The sequence below is a fragment of the Hydra vulgaris genome, chromosome 08 (assembly GCF_038396675.1).
Source record: "Hydra vulgaris chromosome 08, alternate assembly HydraT2T_AEP".
Taxonomy (NCBI): domain Eukaryota; kingdom Metazoa; phylum Cnidaria; class Hydrozoa; order Anthoathecata; family Hydridae; genus Hydra; species Hydra vulgaris.
The window spans coordinates 47912356-47932637 of NC_088927.1; the positions used below are offsets into that span (position 1 = coordinate 47912356).

The 20282-nt window shown below is 27.8% G+C and overlaps 1 protein-coding gene across 1 annotated transcript; it reads right to left on the bottom strand.

The window, feature by feature from the left end:
* Positions 1-8854: 8854 nt before the first annotated feature.
* On the bottom strand, positions 8855-18512 carry LOC101238485 (uncharacterized). Its single transcript, XM_065803843.1, has 4 exons — positions 18196-18512; positions 17021-17173; positions 10073-13630; positions 8855-9975 (listed from the first exon to the last, which is right to left on the bottom strand). The coding sequence occupies exons 2-4, from the start codon at positions 17166-17168 to the stop codon at positions 9050-9052; spliced, it is 4632 nt and encodes a 1543-aa protein (XP_065659915.1). The 5' UTR covers positions 17169-17173; positions 18196-18512; the 3' UTR covers positions 8855-9049.
* Positions 18513-20282: the final 1770 nt, after the last annotated feature.

The following is a 20282-nucleotide window of genomic DNA, read 5'->3' on the forward strand; positions in this document are numbered from 1 at the left end:
AACATTTAGACTTTACACTTAGCAATAAGAATTCAGTCAGATTACATGGCCGACGACACGGGTTTCGAAGTGGAGAAACATCTATTTCTAAAAAAAGTCCATAATATCTAAAATTAAAAAATAAAACTAATATCAATTGCATGTACAAAGATCGTTTACTGCTTAAAAAACATATACCAGTATATTGACTAAAAATAAATTTATTTATGACTAAGGTAATATTATACCGGCGCCTAAATTGTACTATTGCTTAATCTAGTTATTTTTACAACCCAAAAAAATATCTTTTGACTAAAATTCTATCTTTGCTATGTTAAAATAATTAATCAGTTGTTATTTTGTGAGATGAAACTAGATTCTAGAAACTAGATACAGTAGCATTTGTTGTCTAATTTCGTTATAAACTTAAAGTGAGTCTAGTAGCGTAATTTGTACCTCACTCAAGGTCTTAATTGTACCATGGCTGCTATTTTGAATTTTGAATATTTGTAACTTTTGTCAAGAATAAACATTTTCTGTTTTGTATTTTTAATATTATGTGCAGTAATATCCATCATTTTTCCTACCAAGATTCTACTAATGAGTAACTTAGCTACCACATTACTAAGTTACACATTTAATATAAAAGTTAAATCTTATTCATGATACTTGTTTTCAGACTATTCCAGGAAAGATTTACAGCTTTACAGTTTATTAATTCAAAACTTTTTTTGCATTGCTTCGCACAGAAAATGATCTTTACAAAACCATTTTAAATGTAGTGTAAATTAATATAGTATTTGTAAAATCAAGATTGGATTATAATGGTATGATTCAAGATCTTGTTTCCTTAATTGTACCGATAGCATGTTTTTTAAAATTTAGTTCCTTATCAAACACCAACGTTTAAATTTTTGAATATTTCAAGTTTTTTAGAACATTTTATTTCCAAGTTATAAAATACAATAATGTCGCATTGTTTCTACTATGTATTTTTTCTCTATTTTTGACTTCATTCTTAGAGGGCACAAAATCGGCAATTTACCTTATCCACAAAAACGTTCAAAAAAAAAAAAAGATTGTTAAATTATTTAAATTGCTTATATTGTTATGTATATTTATAAAAAATGTTTTTTGTCTACAGAAAAGTATTAATATTGATCTAATTGCCAAAAAATTATTATGCGACCGAAAGCAAAAATATGTCAATTTTTTTTTTTTTTTAATCTTTTTAAAAAAATGTTTTTGTAATATTTTGCAATTTTATATATATATATATATATATATATATATATATATATATATATATATATATATATATATATATATATATATATATATATATATATAACAAAAGAAAAAAGAAGAACACTTTAAAAAATAAAACATAGAGAAGGAATCAGTTTTTTTAACTACTTTCAGCAAAAAAAAATTATCTTATAGATACAGAGAAATATAAAATTATTTTATTATATTAGAGTGTTCTTTATATTAGCGAAATTTTTTTTTTAGATTTTCAAAATACCCTCTTTTCAAATGCATACCCATCTTTTTAAACTATCTAGACTTATGTGAACCCAAAATTGTATCCTCGTATGACAACATTAACACATGCCGACAGAACTCTGAAGATTTTGAAAACTGCTGTTTTTAACCCTTCTCGTTATGTAACTAAATCAATTGAAACACTTATATTTTATAAAATATTTATTAAAAGCATATAAAATTACAGATCAAGCAGGATAATTTTCTTTACCGGTCTCTTTTTTACAGTCTAGATACAGATTTCTATGCTCTTGCACACAGCGTGGCAATTGCAAAAGCAATAGGATTGCTTTTGTTTTTTGTTTGCAGTGATCAAACAATGAAAATCTTTAATAAGTTTTATTGCTATTTTAGCTCATTAACTACACTTAAAAAAAAATTTCTTATTGCCTCATTTTATAGACAACATCTTCATCCCACGTTGAAACGAGTCTCTGGAGAAAGTTCTCATTAATTTTTAATCAAGAAAATAAGTTTATGCTCTTGACAGACACAAAATCAAAGTGCTCGTTAATCCCTAGCACTAATTTTGATCTGGGATTGCAAGAAACATATCCTTAAAGAGTAAATAGCTCTAGCCATCCACCTCGCTTGATGCATCGCTCCAAGAAGTCTGATTTTAATTTTTTTTCTAATTATTAACTTCTAAGAAATTAACAATTAATTCCCGATAATCATCACGTACAATAGTTTTTTTGCAGTTCTCGATTACAAAATGTCAACAATTCTACAAATGTTATTTTACTAAAATGTTGTTTGACAATATCAATGTATGTTTCAATATCAGTCAGATTAATAGTTTTCCAGTTGTCTGTTTACATTTTTTGAAAATTGGGATATCAGTGCTACTTGTGACTTTGTGGATTTTTGTTTCAAATCTACATTTTAAAACCAGTTCGTACACGTGGCGGCAAGCAAAAAGTAGTAATTCCCTGTTTGGTTTTTGTTTCAAAAATACACAAGCTTCGTTTAATGGCCCTGTATTATAATCCTTTTTGCCTAAAATGTGATAAAGTTCTTCCTTTTGTTAAAGTTTGTTAAGTCCTTCTTCTTTTTGTTATAGTTTCAGAACTTACTATTTCAGAGGTTGACTGTAACCGTTTCTCAGGGCTTTCATCGGCGCTGTTGTGTGACCGTGATGTTCTTGCGTTTGTATAAAATCTTGTGTAGTAAGAAATTACAAAAAACTCGCTAGACACATTTGATAGTGTATTTTTTTTTTCTTTTTTTAATTTTTTCTGTCTTGTCCTTTCTTCTTTTTCGGTAATTTTTTGCCTATAAAAAATTAACCGAAAAAGAATCCTGGACGCCTAGGTTCTCTTTGTTTATGTATTTTTATCCGTTCCAAAGCATCAGCATGTACTATATCAAATAAATCTAAATTTTGTAAATATCTTGTTTTTTATTGGATTTTTTTTTTTTTTGCAACTCTCTCAAAACATGGTGAAGATCAACAAGTTTTTTTACACAGTTAGGTATAGCTCTAGTAGGGATTCTAGTTTTTTCCCAAAATACAATACACTCTTGATTTTAACTCTTTTTTTAACACGCGCGTATGTTAAAAAAAGTACTGGAAGAGCTTGACAGTTAGACGGTAACTTTGCGCCTGTTATTTGATAATTCATGTCACTGTGATTAATTTTTTTTTATTGCTTTCGAAATTTACTGCCATTTTTTAAAAATAAAACAATATGTGTTAGTCATGAGAATAACTGAATTTTTCTAAAACTGCGGATTTGCTTAAAAAGGTTTTTACAATGTCGCCTCTACCTATCAATGTTTCCCCTTTCTCAACTTGCATGTATCAAAAATGTTTTGGATATCCGGAAAAAACAAAAGTTGAAAAAATATCATGATTTCTAGAAATATCTAGTAAAAGATAATCCCTGCATTAATTGTTATTATAAATAGATTTATAGAAATCTATATATTTGTATAAGTCTATATAGATAACTGTATATATATGTTACAAATTAGTAGAACAAAAAAACAAATACAAACTAATTATGAAATAAACTTAGATGTTTATCAAAAATATAAAACAATATTTATTAACATCAGTTATTTTTAATTTAACAAAGAATCAAGACTACAATGCACAATAGGGTTATAACGTTTCACTTTTTTTTTCAATTTTAAAACGGCCATTGCCCTACCTGATGAGAAATGGTGCAAATATGTTGTAAATAGCACTGTTTTACTTTGCCTTGACAAAAAACACCCCTAGGATACAGATTTAAATATTTCTATAAAAGCGGTGTACCAAAACCAGTATGTAGTTCACCTGTTGTTTGCCAAGAGAAAAAATAAATAAGGTTAATTAATCTAAGGTTAATTAATCTAAGGTTAAATGAAATCATCAAGTTACCTTTGATTCTAAGCAGCCCCATCCTCCCCTATGCCATCATAGGAGCTGTGGTTGCTTATGATGGCATACTTGTTCTTTTTTTAAAATAGGAATAACTTATACAAAAAAAAAAAAAAACTGATGAAAACTCCGAGGGTTATTATTGTTCTACATGTAATAATGAATGTATCCGTATCAAAACTTTTATTATTGGTCTTCAGGATACTGAATAATGAAGCTTCAAAGTTAAGTATGCCATCATAGGCGCCTTTCCCTATATATTTTTGAAATATATTTCTTTTTTAAGCTTTTTCACTCATCCACTCATAGAAAAGTTATGAAAAATTTGAAAAAAATCCGGAAACAACTTAGCTTAAAGCGAATTTAAAAAGAAAATAAGGGAAAATATATTCCGGATATTTTATCCAAACAGTTTTCCAAATTTTTAAAATATAAATTAGATGACACACACACACACACACATATATATATATATATATATATATATATATATATATATATATATATATATATATATATATATATATATATATATATATATATATATATATATATATATATATATATATATATATATATATATATATATATATATATATAACTATTATGCTCTTACGTATTTCTTAATACCACAATTGATAATGACCATATATAAGAAGTTTTACGAGTTCTTTTTTTATTTTATGATATAACTGTTAAACAATTGTTTAGCTATAACTGTAACTCGATTGTTCAAGTATTCTAATAAATAATTCTTTTAGTTCAAGTATGTAAATGTAGTAATGTAGTAATGTAGTAAATGTAGTCAATGTAGCAAAATCTTTTTAAGTTGTAGTATTATTTGGCAACGCCAAGCAGTGTTATTAGTTTGTGTTATCTAGCTGTTTTTTATAGACGCCTAGTAATGTCTCTAATGTGTACTTACAAGTATCTTATTAATACAATCTGTTATGCGCTATTGTTATTGTGTTGATAGAGCTAGGCTGTTATAGCCATTTTTTTTATTTATCAAATTTTCTATTAAATTACTTTTCCTAATTTTATTAACAATAAAATGAAAATAATAATTTTGTTATTAAAAATTGTTTTTTTTGTTTTTTATATATTTTTTTAGGTATTGACAGGCTTTTCTTGACTTCCACGTTTGGTACCTGCTGCGTTGTAACAGATTTTAAAAAGAACTTAACTGATATTTATATCTTTATGTCGTTAACTACAAGCAATGACATTGCTGATTGGGAGCCGAACTTAAAATATTAGTTGCATTTAAAAATATTATTTAATAGTATTAATACTATTAAACAGTATTTAATAATATTTTTTTAGGTAATGTATCAAATTATATTGTTATTATTGATTTAATTACTAATAACCTGTATTACGGATTGCTTACTGCTACTTGTTATAAAAAGAAGTGTAGTTTTGCCGTCAATTTCAACACTTTTCAGGTCACTTCATTTTTTTAATGTTTGTTTTCTTCTTGCATAACTGATATTTTACCTTCTAGCTTGTCAACCCTGTCGCTAAATAACTTCATTATTGTGTTTTCGCAAATATCCATAATTTCTTTACATTGAGCTATCGTAATACTTTTATTAGTCATTGTTAAAGTTCAAAAATAAACACGTCCGTTCACTAAAATGTTCACGGCAGAGAAAAAATCTTAAAAATCTTAAAAGAAGCTTATCGGATCGAAAGCGAAAGGATCTCAAAAGAAGCAAACTGTTTTATTATTTTTAGAATTAATATTTGTCTTTAATTAAAACCATGATTTTGACAAAACATAGGATAGTAATTACAATTTTTTTATAAGGAGCAATAATTTTATTGTAAATTTTTACGGGGCTTAGTGATAAGACTTTTGTCTTCTTTTTGTAAATATGTAAATATTTACTTACGGCGATATATATACAGTACAATCTCTAATTCGAATTTTTAATTCGAAAACCTCCATAACTCGACTAAATGCAAAGTCACCGTAAAGTGCGCTTAAGAAACTCTTACGTTTAACTATCTATAATTCGAATCTTTATAATTCAAAAATGTCTATAATTCGAATGTATTTTTAAACTCGTCAGTATGAGTCTCTCTGTAAATCCAACTTTTTAAAATTCTGAAGTGTGAAAAGCTCGTTTAACCGTCGAACTCTTTTTTCAAATTTCGAATGTTTTGAGTTTTTGAAAAACGATAAGTGTGAATTATTTTATTTCTGTTTAAAAAAAATCATGGCGTCAAAGAGACTGCATAAAGAAAACAAATTAAAGCGAAAATATGAAACTCTACTGGACTCAGAGAAAGGAGAAACAAACGAAGAGATTTCGAAAATTTTTGATGTTCCATCAAACACTCTTTTCAACCCGGAAAAAAAAATAAAGATAAAATCTTTGATACTTTTTGTAAAGAAAATTTGGCTAAACGGGTGAAAGTTGATATGTATTTCCAAGTAAATGAAGCTGTACTTAAATGGTTCAAACGAATGAGAGCTGATAATGCCCCAATTAATAATTTGCTGGTAAAAGAAAAAGCCTCACAGGGATAGCCGCGGGAAATGTTATAGGAGTAAGACTTTCAATGGAAATTGTAATTGGAAAATCGAAGTCTCCGGGATGTTGCAAAGATGTGATATATGTTCATTGTCGTTATCAAAAGTTGGATGTCGGCAAAATTATTCGAAAGTTTAGCTTTTAGAAAAGAAAAATTGTTTTATTTATAAATAGTTTTACCCATCCTAAAGTACAGAAATCTGATTGGGTGGAGCTTATCTTACTTCCACTGAATTCAACCTCGATTACCCAACCTATGGTTCAAGGAATTATCCGATCTTTTAAAGCAAAACATAGCTCACTTGTATTTCAAACTTACATAACGCTTTGTAAATGTTATGTAAGTTTTGTAACTGCTATGTCTATCCTAACAAAAGCATGGAATTCCATTTCAGACCAGACCTTTATAAATTGTTTCAAGAATTCACAAACATTATTAAAAACAGTAGAGAAGAATATGAATGATAATAATGATTTCTGTGGCTTAAATGTAGAGGAGACTGTAATAGAAAACTTAAAAGGTAATCTTGAACCGTTGAAAGAAAACTTTGATACAGATTTTAACCTCACGGCCGACAAGTTAGTAAACATAGATTTCGAAGTTTTTTATTGCCAAAAAATTATCGGATGAGGACATCGTTGCGTAAGTTTTTAGACATGATGCTATTGAAACTGAAAAGGAATCCGATGATGAGCTCGTTGATTTCTCTAATGATACTACAAAACCGAGTTTGAAGAAAGTAATACATTCTATTACTGTACTTGAAAATTACAATCTTTATTCTAACTTAGGAGATAATTTGACAAAAGCTCTTATAGATATAAATCGTGTCATTGACACGGATTTACAAGCACTTAAAAGATAATCTACAGTTACCGACTTTTTTTTTGAAGATGTAAAAGTTTAAGACACATAATGTATATTGCATTTAGGCCTAAGAATTACGATTTGTTTGATTTCTATTCGTTACTTTGACGAGATTATTTAAAAAAAGCCAACTTTCTTTAATTCGAAAATCAAACTTTTATATTTCCCTATAAATTTCAAATTAAGGAGGTTGTGCTGAATACGCAAAAAAATCTTGTAAATCTTATATTTCAAAATCAGATGGTTTTTCTTGTGGTGGTTCAAAAAATGATGTCAATGAAGCTAACGATGCAAAATAGAACGTCGCTTTGCATCTGTCGGAGTTGAACATGTGTTCTCCTTTTACGGCTTGGTACATTCAAAACTGAGAAATAGATTGGGTACGGAAAAAGCTGCCGAGCTTTTGTTTTTCTTGAAGGCAATTAATTAGCAAAAAATTATTCAATTTGATGTTGATGATTAATTTTAATACTGCACACAGGAGAAAAATTTTTTAGTTTTAATTAATGTTTATCGATTTGTTTTGTGCATTGTAGCAGTATCTGTTTTATTGTATACTTTAAGTCATTAATTCTATAAATACATGGTTCTGCTATATTTAACTAGGTTTGTTTTGAAATATGACAAAAATATTTTTTAAATAAATTTGTATTATTCAAAAATCAAACATAAAAGAAAAACTTGATTTAACGTCGCTTTTCCTTTTCAATGCTTCTAAGGCAAGAAAGGACTTCTAAGGACAGAAAACTTACAGAAAAAGAAGAAAAGACTTTTCTTCTTTTTCTGTCCACTACGGCTAAGTGACCAGGCCGACATGGTTCTCTTTGGTGCTCCAAGAAGATCGTATCTTCATTTATTTTAATTAGCTTAAGTGCATCGGCGCGAGCAATTTCAAACAAATTGTCTAAGTTGAAAAAAAACTTGTCGACGTTGTTCAAACACTTCTTGTATTTTTTTCGCAAACCTCTCCAAACTTTGTATAATGAAACTAGTTTCTTAACACAGTTGGGTAATGATTTAGTTGGTACACGTGCCTTTTCCCAGTAAATAATAAACTCACGAATAGTAAGATTTTATTAGAACTTCGTAACTCCACTGACATATTGACTACTCAAAAGTAAATGTGTTTACTAATAAAATAAACAAGTAACAACAAGCAAGCAATGCGAGATTTTCGTCACGCCGCACCGTGTCAGCAGAAAGTTTCGCTGCAAGTCGGCACGGGTAGTCGTGATTCTAAGTACGCAAAATTTTATTTTTAAATGTTTTGAGAACATTCAAACAGAATAAGAAGGTATGCATTAAAAAAATATCATTTTAACATTTTTATGACACCCTAATGAACAGTTTATTATTCATATAAGTCTTGTAGTTTTTTTAAATTTAATTTAATTTTTCTTGAAAAAAATGAGCAACTAGTAGAAAAATTAAATTTCAATTTTTAAATTAGAAAAACACTAGATCTACTAATTGATGATTTAGGCTGACACGCAAGAAAGACTCTTCAGCATGACATTCAAAGATGAAAATTATGAGATGAAAAGAAACTTATTTTGTTTTTAAAACATTTTAAGTAAAAAAATCTGAAAAGAAAATTAAAATAAAACACTAACAAAAAAATCTAAAAAAAAGTATTTTTTAAGAAGCGAAGTTAACGACACAGTTATTATAAGCTTGTTTAAAAAAAAAAAAACTTAAAGCATGCTATTATAACCGTTTTTAATAACATAAAACCACTGTTATTATTCAATTCTCTAAGATTTTGATTGGATTAGACTGTTTTCGTCGACTGCGCTTATAATTAAAAGGTTCCTGAACCATGTCTATGATTTCATCTGATTTATTTGGTACGGCGGTGTTGTGTATAGGTGCATTTGGTAGGGCGGTTTGGTGTATAGGTGTATTTGGTAAGAATTTTGTAACAGTTTCATAATTTCTCTTTATAGTATCATTGCTTTGCGCAGAGTTTGGATTGCCCACTTTATTCATATAACTATTTTTCCTACCAGGCGAATATATATTATTGGCGAGAATTCCTTCCATTTGCGTACAAGAAACAGATTTGTCAAAAGAATTGTTTCCACACAATGAGTAATTTGAATTAAGATATCGTAAAAAATTTTCTTCTGCAAGTCGAAGCCGGTATTTATCTAGTAAAAAATGATTTGAATCATCATTCGAAAAAAGTGACGGTAAACTCCTTTGTTCGTTAAGTATTTGATGCTTTGTTATTTGGGTTTCAAGATGTATTGCTTCTGCCATAGTCAATGGAGTTTTAGTCAAATTATTTGAAAAATTTCCGCTGTTCTCAGTTTGCAACTGCGTACAATCAAAACGCCAAGAATTGTTCATAAAATTTGGTTGGGGAAATACCGAAGGATGATATGGCCATCTTCCAACAGTAGGAGGAGTCTGATGCGAAATAACAAATGAATTATGAGGTTCAGGATATGATGTCCGATAAAAATTCATCGAAGAATTATCATACGGAATATAACTTGATGGATTACACGATAAACCATTGACTGTTAACGATTCATGCGATATGTAGGGACTTAATGCCGGGTCAAAAAATACTGGAGAAAAAGGTAAAACTGTAGTATATTGCAATCCTTCATGTAAACTTTGATTCTTATGTGGAATAGAACGTAAAAACTGAGATGTTCCGTAATCTAAATAAAACACAACCATAACTGCTTTGAAAGAGAAAAAATAAATAAACTTATTTTAGATATTAATTAATGTTTAATTAAAATGGAATCAACATACCTTCGCCAATGGGTGGAGACATTGTCATCTTATCATTAACATAATTTCCGCAATATTGCTGAAAATCCTTTTTTTTTTTAGTTATAGAGGAACCAAAATCATTGCTTAATTTCGTTGAATAAAAGGAATGGCAATTATCAACAGGAATTTTATTCGAGATACTCGATATTCGTCTCGACGATATTGCATCAACCTCCATTGAGTCTCGGCTCGATTGTATTTTCTTAGTTTTACAAGTTGATGATACAATATTAGCATCGTCTGCGTATTGAACAGTCGGATTTACTTCAGGTAAATTTTTATGAAAAGTATGTACATGATTTTCAAGATGTTCAGGCTCACTGTAAAACACGCCACATTTTCGACAAGGATATAAACGGTAACTGCAAACAATTGCAGGAGAGTCTGATAAATTGTTTTTAGTTTCTGTGCAAATATATGTGTTTAACAAGTTTGAATAACTTTTAGGAGATTGGTCATTTATTGAAATAATTTCTTTGTCAAAGTGAGTAGCGTCACTCTTAGGCAATTGACGATTAATTTGATTAGACAATAAAGTATCCGGCAAAAGGTTTTTTTTGTTTAAAGTATTTAAAAAATTGGAGCGTTTGTTTCGAGACTTGGAATTTATCGAATCATTTTTATTTTCTAAAAAGTTGTCACGTGATTGACAGTTGTGTTGACTTGGTAATATTGAGTCTGGTAAAAGGCTTTCAGTGCTTATGTGAAGCAATGAGGTGTTTGAAAAAGTAGGGTCATTTTTATGGGATTGGCTTTCACTATCTATTGATTTAACACAACTATTTGAAAAATTTGAGACTTTTTTGTGCAATTCCCGATTAAACAGATTTGGTAATTGCGAATTTGTTATAGAATTATTAGTATCTATGGAACTATGTAAAGTATTTAACACTGTATTGTCATTTTTAGGAGATCGGCAATCACTAGCTAAAAAACCAATCCCACTATTTAAAAAATTTATTTCTCCTCTAGATAATTCCGTCGCCATACAAAAAATATCTTCAGAAATGGCCTTTTTTTCAGTCGGGTTATTTTGTTTTAGTTCTCCAAGTAATTTACTATGGAGGGTTATAGTAGCTGTTGTTACGGTATTACTTAATAATTCATCTTTAAGTTTCTTCTCTTCTTTTGCTGTAACTTCTTTGCAACATTTATCATCAATAATTAATGACATTAAAGATTGCTTGGCATCTTCTAAACTTACTAACACGCCAACATCAACATCGGCTTCCTCATTTTCTGCTAGAAGAGATTCTATAGCTGGTCCAGCAGGTTTAATAATTTGCGATTCTTGCTCTTCAGGGTGTGCTAATTTTGAGCATCTATATACATGTTTTTTTAATGGTAATTTATATTTAAACGATTTAAAGCATTTAGGGCATTGCTTTACTTTTCTTCTAGCTGTTATGGATGGAGCATCATTATGATTTTTAATGTTTTTAAATGGACAAAACTTTAGGTGACGAAGTAAAAGTTTTTTACTATGAAAATTGATAGAACAATTCATACAATGTGTTTTAGTTTGAAGTTTTACATTACCTTTGAGTAAATGGTGAATACTCTCTCTATTTTGAATTCTTGCTTGAAAATTTATACAATCTTGTTCGCTGTGTTTTAAAAGATCTTTGCGATTAAGAAAGTAGATATGGCATTTGATACAGTTTTCAAAACCATGTTCTTTGCAATGTATATCGGAATTTTTGTGGTTATATGGTTCATAAATTATATTATGCTTTTTATGCATGTGTTTATATGCTGCAAATGCTCGATTTGAGCGAAACTTACATACACTACAATTAAATGGTCTTTTATGAGAGTGTGAAACAAGATGCAAAATAATATTATCAAAAGTAAAACCACAAATGTAACAAAACTGATTTAAATTGCAACTATTTTCATGAATTTTAACTATGTTTGGAATTTGAAACTTGCAAACCTGAGTATGCTTTAAATAATGCTTCTTTCGTCTAAAGTTCTGAGAACAATTGCAACACGAGTATAAAGGAGAAGTTTTGTTATTAACTTGAATGTGAGAGTCAGTGATATAATTGTGGAAGCTATATGTATTTCTTGACAAATCAACATTAGATTCAGAATTAGATATTTTTTTAATTTTGCATAAATGATTATTTAAATCTTGCTCGTTGAGATAGACGTTGAAGCAGTTTTTACATTTAACAATATTAAATTTTTCTGATACATTAGTATGATTTTTGTTGAGATGACTGGCTAATACTTTTTCTGCCATACAAACAAAATCACAGTATTTGCACAGCAACGGTTTTTTTTCAAAATAATTTTCTACTAAAATATTTTTTGTACTGAAGATAGTTGTTGGAGTGGTAGATGTTATAGTCAGTGCATTTTCTGACCCACATAATGGCTTTCTATGAGAACTTCCTTTAAAAGATTTAAAGCTTTGGTTTGCTATGTTTCTTTTTACTGAACTTTCAATTAATTCTTTTGACTTTATTATGTAACATTTTCGAAGGTTTCTTTCAGTATCCTTATGTTCAATTCGCATATGATGCTTACATAAACTTTTTAATGGAAATAATAGTTTGCAATATTGACAACTAAACAGTTTAGCTAAATTAACACTTTGGCGCTGACCCAAAACCTTACGTTTTAAGCATGAGGAGAGATGGTTGTTCAATCGAAATTCACTACGAAGCATTTTTGAACAAAAAAAACACGAATAGATAAGCTTCCTTTTACAAATATGTCCATGGATTATTAATCTTGAATAATTTTGAAAAAATTTTCCACAATACATACAAGAGTTTTCACCTAGTTCAAATGGTAATGTGTATTGGAAAGAAACAACATTATTAAGACTAATTTCCATTGTCTTGCTAGTTTCTTCATTTTCGTTGCAATTATCCAGCTCTATAACTGCTGGTAAATCAGAATCTTTCTCTAAAACTACATCAATTGGCATCTTTTTACGCAATAAAATTTGATGCTGTCTAAGATGATTTTGAGACGGAAATGGATTTTCACATTTACTACACATATATATGTCAGATGTACAGATAAAACTGATCAACCCATGTGTTTGTTTTTTAATAGGTTTTCCATCTAACATGCCTGCACAAAATTCATCATGCTCCATAAGTTTTCGACGACACTCAAACATCTTAAAGCACTTGTCGCATGAGGGCTTTGAGCGATGTTCGCATTTGAGATGTTGCTCTAAAGCTTCCTGATTCATAAATCTTTCACAACAGATATCACAGGAGAAAAGCAAAGTGGACATTTGAGTTAAACACACCTCATGATTTATAATGGTACAAACTTTCTCATGCTCAAAGAGAACTTTTTCTGTTGAATATCTGCGAGAACAATACTGACATTTCAGGGTTTTTTTCATAAACACTAATTTTCTTTTTTTAGATAAAGGTAAAAACTTCTTTTGTAATATTTTTTGATCTAATTTATTTGCATGTTTTGATTTATGAAATTTATCAAGCACTGATATTTTTCGATCCATTTTCTTTATTTTCTTTAATGATTTTTGATATATTAAGGAATTGGCTAAAAAAAAAAAAGAAAGATAAATAAAATGCATTTTATTTTAATAGAGAGTGGGGCACCATGATGCACTTTTGGTTTTTACTTTGTAATAATTTTTAAATATGTCTTAAGGCAATTGGTTTAATTTTTAAAATAAATTTATACCTACAAAACCAAATTTTTTAATTATCAAAATATAAATGGTTAAACTTGTGAAGCTATTTAAAGTAAAATTAGAAATTTGTATCAAGGTACCCCACCCATGGTGTTGATACAAACTACAACTATCTTTAAAAAAGTAAATAAGAAGTATAAAATTAATTAAAAAGATTGATTTTTATTTAAAAGACAAAAAAGAATTAACTATAATTCAAATAATGCATCGAATGGTCCAAACCACATTTCAAAAATCCAGATAATATATTGTATTAAATATCATTCTTATGTGTCAATAAATAATGGCTTTGTATTGAAATCAGATCTCCTAGTAAAATATTTACACAAATTTCTTAAAAATTGACTCTAAATATTATAAGAAATGATTTTTAGAACTGTTTATGACACAATGGAGAACTATTCTACAGATTTAGAATACACTTTATACTTGTTATTAGAAAACTATTGTTTTATTTTTAGTTTCAACTTGTTTTTTTAATAGTTTTGTTTAATGAAGTAAAGAGCGTATGGATTGTACTGTGTTTACAAATTTCTATTGTGTTTGCAAAATTTCTAATTGTTTACAAAATTAAATTGATAGACATTTTGAATAACACCTTAAAACTTAGCAACTTTAAAAATTAATTACTTTGTAATCAAAAAAACACAAAATTTGACCCCTCACAGGCCTAATGATATTAAATGGTATAAATTTTTTGTAAAAACAGCCCAAGTAGTAACTGTTTCACCATATGAAACTGGTTGTCACAACTCTCAAGATGCCTTCACAATTACTATGTTTTATGGTGCCCCACTCTCTCTTACATAGTAATTTAGTACATATATTATGCATATTAAAATCTAGATGGATTTCATTTATTTATTAGTCTATCAGTAAAACACTTAACTCAAAACATCAAACCTCTTGAGAGTCTCAAATCCACCTTACGCATTTGGAAGTACAGCGCTCAAACTGTTTATTAGCACAGCGAACCTGGGGGTCTTCTAAGTACATACGCAGGATAGGAAGAGGGGAGGTTACTCAAAATGTATGAATGTGTACAAGGGGTGGATAGTGGTGAAGGTGTTAAAGACAGCAAGTATGTATGCGGTTTGACTATCTCTCAAGCATGAATAAACAGATAGCTCGTGCAAAAACCAAAAACTTTTGTAAGAAGCAGTTTAGAGGAACAGCTCCAATGGCTCACCACATTCGTTTTAGGAGAGCTTTTCTCCGCTCTCGCCCTCATTTACTCCCGCTGAGACCTGTTAATGTATTTTTTCTTTTGTTTATTGAAATTTTTTATTATTTTTGCTTTTATAATAACTATATAATTTTTTATTATAAACTTTTTTTTTATGAAATTACTTGTCAAAGTTTACTTTTCAAAAAAAAAACATTTTTGTTAGGATAATTATTTCGCTGACTGTTATGTAATTACTTGATGATAAGTTTTAATGTTTTCAAGGTTTCTCCCAGAACTGTTTTTAATTTTATTACTTATCAATAATGTGAAATTACTTATCAATAATGTGAACTTATCATGATTGCAATGATTGTAACTACTTTCGAAGAACAAAATACATATAGATATCTATTATCTTATATTAAAATTATTATTAAAATAAAATACTTTTATTTTATTTAATCGATTTATAATATTATTAATTTGATTGTAACAAAAAAAAAATCTATGTGAACTTAATACAAGATAATTTAATATAAGGAAAATAAAAAAAATAATTATTAATTAAAAATAATGTAGAAAATATAGAGTAAAATGATAATTTAAATAAAAAAAAGCAATCACTTAATCAGTTATAAAAATCACTTAATCAGTAAATAAAAAATAAAGATATAGTTAATAAGCAAGAAAACTTATGGAAATCTTGATTAACTGTAAATTATATGAATCAGAAAAGAGTAAAAAAATTACAAAAGGCTTAGGATGAAAATAAAGATCGAAAATAACAAAAAAATCATTTTTTGCATACTCTTGAAATGCGATATTTAAAAAAGCCATCTTCTTATAATATATACTTTATTCTTTTTTAGTTCTCAATTAGTTAATCTATAATAATAAAATGAAATAACCAAAAAAGTATAGACTTCTAATTTCAAGTTTAAAAATGCACTTAAAATAGTAAAAAAAGTCTTAGAGATCATTTGAAATGCCTATTATTGACAGTACAACATTATTTTTTAAGAAGTTTCCTGAGTTTGAGAAAAAGAAATATTCATATACAAAAATTTAGAGTTAATGCTACTTCATGAAGTGGTTCAGTGCTATCTTGACCAAAAAGCAGAGGGCCTTATTTGCAAGACAAGTGGCCCTACTTTGGAGCAAAATCTGGAGGGTGTATCAAAGACTGGTTTTTTGGATGCTAAGAGATTGACAAGGAAACACCTCCAATCTAGAAAAAATCTTTAAAAAAGTGCAAATTGTGTGCTTACAAAGTTAATCTGCAAATTGGAAACAAAATAACAAACCTATTGTCAATTATTGCAAGAAATGTACAAAATATGTGTGGGAGAACTGTTCATAATAAAAGTAAAATATAGAATCTTATTTCTAATTTTCTTTATCATTTTAAGTTTCTTTTTTTATTGATCAATAGCAATTTATAGCAAAATACCACATTATTATAAATTTATAGCAAAATTTATAGCAATTTATAGCAAAATACTACATTTAGAGCAATTTTTAGCAAAATACTACATTATTATAAATTTTCTTATTTTTCATAGTTTCTGTGTTTACAGTTTTTCAAATATTTCTATAGTCAGATGATGAAATCCAAAAACTTTTTTTTTTTGGTTCAATCATTAAAATGCATTGCTAGAATGATTCAGAAGCATTATTTAACACTTTTTATTTAAATTTTTTATTTAACACTTTTTACAATTTTGACAGTTATTAAATCTTGAACAACTTTTAATGTGTTAAAATAGAGTCAAACTTAAAAAATATATATAATTTTTTCAAGCTTTGGTTGCTATGCAACTATATCTTGGTTGTTATGGTAATGATACTTTATTTTCAATGTTATATTTATATCTCTGACTCATAAGCTTTAAGAAAGTCTATAGTCTGCTGAAGTTTACTCTTAAAGAAAATGTTGTATAATGGATTTAAATGACCTAGGTATGTCTTAATTAAAAATTTAAAAAAAATACTGGTACGCAAAGAGTTAATTAGTATTCTAACAAAATGCGCAGAAATATAAATTCTAAATACAATAATGATAATATACCTGCTTTTCTTTTCTTCGAAATAACTTCATTTATCTCAACAACAAAAGGATTAGTATGTGCTTTATCATGTAATGAGACATCTATCTTTAGCAACTTTTCTTTTCTCAGTGACCAATTATGCAAATGGCGCAAGACTTGTAATGACATTTTAACTAAATTTTGAAAATACTAAATTAATGGAATTTTGACTAGTAACCTTATTTGTTTTTTAAAACAGTATTAATATATGTATTAATGCAGCATTAGACACACTCATGTCATACTAAAATAGGTAACTGCGGGGGCTTCAGTACATACATCGAATACCTTATAGCCTACTGCCACTAGGAGTGCTGCTACATCGACTGAGAGTTTGGGATGGGGAATTAATATTTTCTTTCATTATATATTTTTTCTTTTCTTGAAAAATTAATGCACTATGTAACTCAAAAGTTATTGATTTTATTTACTTTTTGAAAAAGGTCAGCCCAAATATCCCTTGAATACTTGCATAGTCCCATATATCATCCCATATATTGCAAGTCCCATATATCGCAAAACTCATATAAATTTTTTTTTACTCTTATAGCATATTAACCTGGGTCTCAAAAAAACCAGAATTTTAGAGAAATTTCAAAACTATTAGTCAAAAATATTATTTTAAAGCCAACAAATTTTTTTCTGGATTTAAAACTTTCAGCTTTAAAACCAAAAAAAAGTTGAAATTTAAATTTTATAGTTCTAATTTGAGTTTTTAAAGTTTTATTTGTTCGTCGAATTGAAATTTAATAAAATTTAAAAACTATTTTGTTTTTAATAGAAGCTACTAAAACATTTAGTCTTTTATAATGCTAATTTTCTGACATCCTTTTCACTTCTACACAGTCTAAGCAGAGAATAAATAATTAAATGATGGTTTGGCATGGGGCAGCAATCTTTTTTATTTTATTATTCCAATAAATATTCCTTATGCTATAAAATTCTCTACTGACGAGGGTACAACAAGCAACATATATATATATATATATATATATATATATATATATATATATATATATATATATATATATATATATATATATATATATATATATATATATATATATATTATATTCATATAAGCAAAGAAACAATAATGTACATTACTATAAGCAGAGAAAGATTCTGCTTCTCTGAGCATTTTGTACATTTTTACCTCCTTGTCTTACAAAGCGAACAATTATTTGATTGAGATGATTGGATTTGCGACCAGATCTTGTTTGATTGACTCAATCAGGCAAGTGGTGTGTTTCGCTATTTATCTGGATCAAAAATCATTCGTGTGCATAATTAATGGTTTGTATACATTTTTTTTAAGGAAATATACATGTTCTTTTTCCATAAAAAAAAATGTTTCTGTATATCATTTTCAAAAAAAAGCAAATATAAATTATTAGGATAACACAACACTAAGACACTAATTTAAAATCACGTGTTCATTGCCGATTTTTCATAATGGAAGTAAATGTGTCCGCGGGAATTTTTATATTTATATTAAATTCATTAGGGGCCATCCGCGGAAATCTCCAGATTTGGAAACCTTTACCTCGTTTATTTTTATAGCACCCTATACCCCCACCTCATGCGTAAGTATGCTTTCCCTTTAGGGTACGTTTTGCTTTCGTCACGCATATACTACATAAATTAAACTAAGGATTCTGGGATCGAAATCCAGACAAACAACTCAAAAATGAATATCAACATCTATATCAGTTATTGAGTTTTAATACAAACTCTAAATTAATTTTTAAATTCTTGTTTCGTGTTTGTAAATTTTGAAGAGCTGATTACAATGAAAGTTTCCGTTTTGATCAGTTAGTTTCAAAATGACATTTAAAAGCCCGACTTCTCCAAGTTTTTATTTTTATCAGTAGATAGTTTTCTTTGGCAATATTGAAATTTAATAAACGAATGAATTTAATGAATCTTGATACGCTCAGGGTGGGTATATTTTCAAAAAGTTAACTAATTACCCCCTCCTTCGTATTAAACACCTAAAAGTAAACGCTTATACAAACAGAATTTGACAAGAAAAATATTAACTAGCTCTCTAAACATTGACTGTTAAAATGATATTTTTAAAAAGAAAACATTAAAAATATATTTAGTTAATAAGTAAATAAACTTCTTTTAAAAGTTGCGATCATAAATTAAGTACATATTTACAAAAGTGTTTAAGAATAAGTTTTAATACATAATTTTTTAAACGAGCTTAAATTTCAACCCCAAAAAATTTGTTCAAAATGGTTTTTATTCTTTTTAAATTTACTTTTTCTTGTATTTATACAAGTACTTGTATAAGTACTTGTGTAAGTACTTGTATAAAAACAACACAAAAGAATCTTTATATACACAGACAAAAAATGCGATTAGCGAAAAAAAATAGCAAAATAAACAGTTAAATTTAAAAAAACAAATTTTTACAAAGATAATCAAGCACACAAGCATTGTCAAAAGTTTACAAAGTATGAAGTAACATAAACTAATTAAGATGCTAGTGCCAATAAATAAAGCATTACTCCATCAAATAATCCATACTTTTGATTAAATAGTTTATTTTAATTTTAATCTAAATAAATATGGTCATTGAATCTTTCAAAAAAAACTTGTGCTTTTTACAATTCTTTTTTGATTGCATGGCTTCTTCTTTTGTAAACTTTCACGCACTTAAAAATAGTGCAGTATAAATAGTTGTTTGTTTCTGCAAAAGCAAGTCTTTTTATAGACAGGAAAAAATCTTGAAAGTTAATAAACTCCATAATTCCACACTTCTGAAATGAAGCCACATTACTAATACTACACTGATAAAAAATTTTAAACATGCTCATGCTTTTAATACAAGAAAATCTACAAGATGTAAACATTTTGTTTTTAATATATAATTTCGAAAGCTTGATTTTTCTTTTATCCTTTTTTCCAAGTTTGTCATCGAACCTTTTTTCTTTTTTTAATCCATTTATTTACCCATAAAATTGAAATAATGACAAAGTGATTTATAATTTCACAAAATTAGGATCGGTGTCACTTATATAGTTAAAAACTAGTCATTGCAGTGACAGCTTAATAAAATAAACAAATAAAGCAAAAAAAAGTAATATAGATAGCGACTAAAATAAAGTTAAACAAAATAAAAAGAAAAAAAAAAATTTAAAAAAGCAAGATTATAACACAAAAAATGGCAAAATTGAATAAACTGACACGATAGATAACGAATGAATAAGATAACACAACCTTTGACAATCA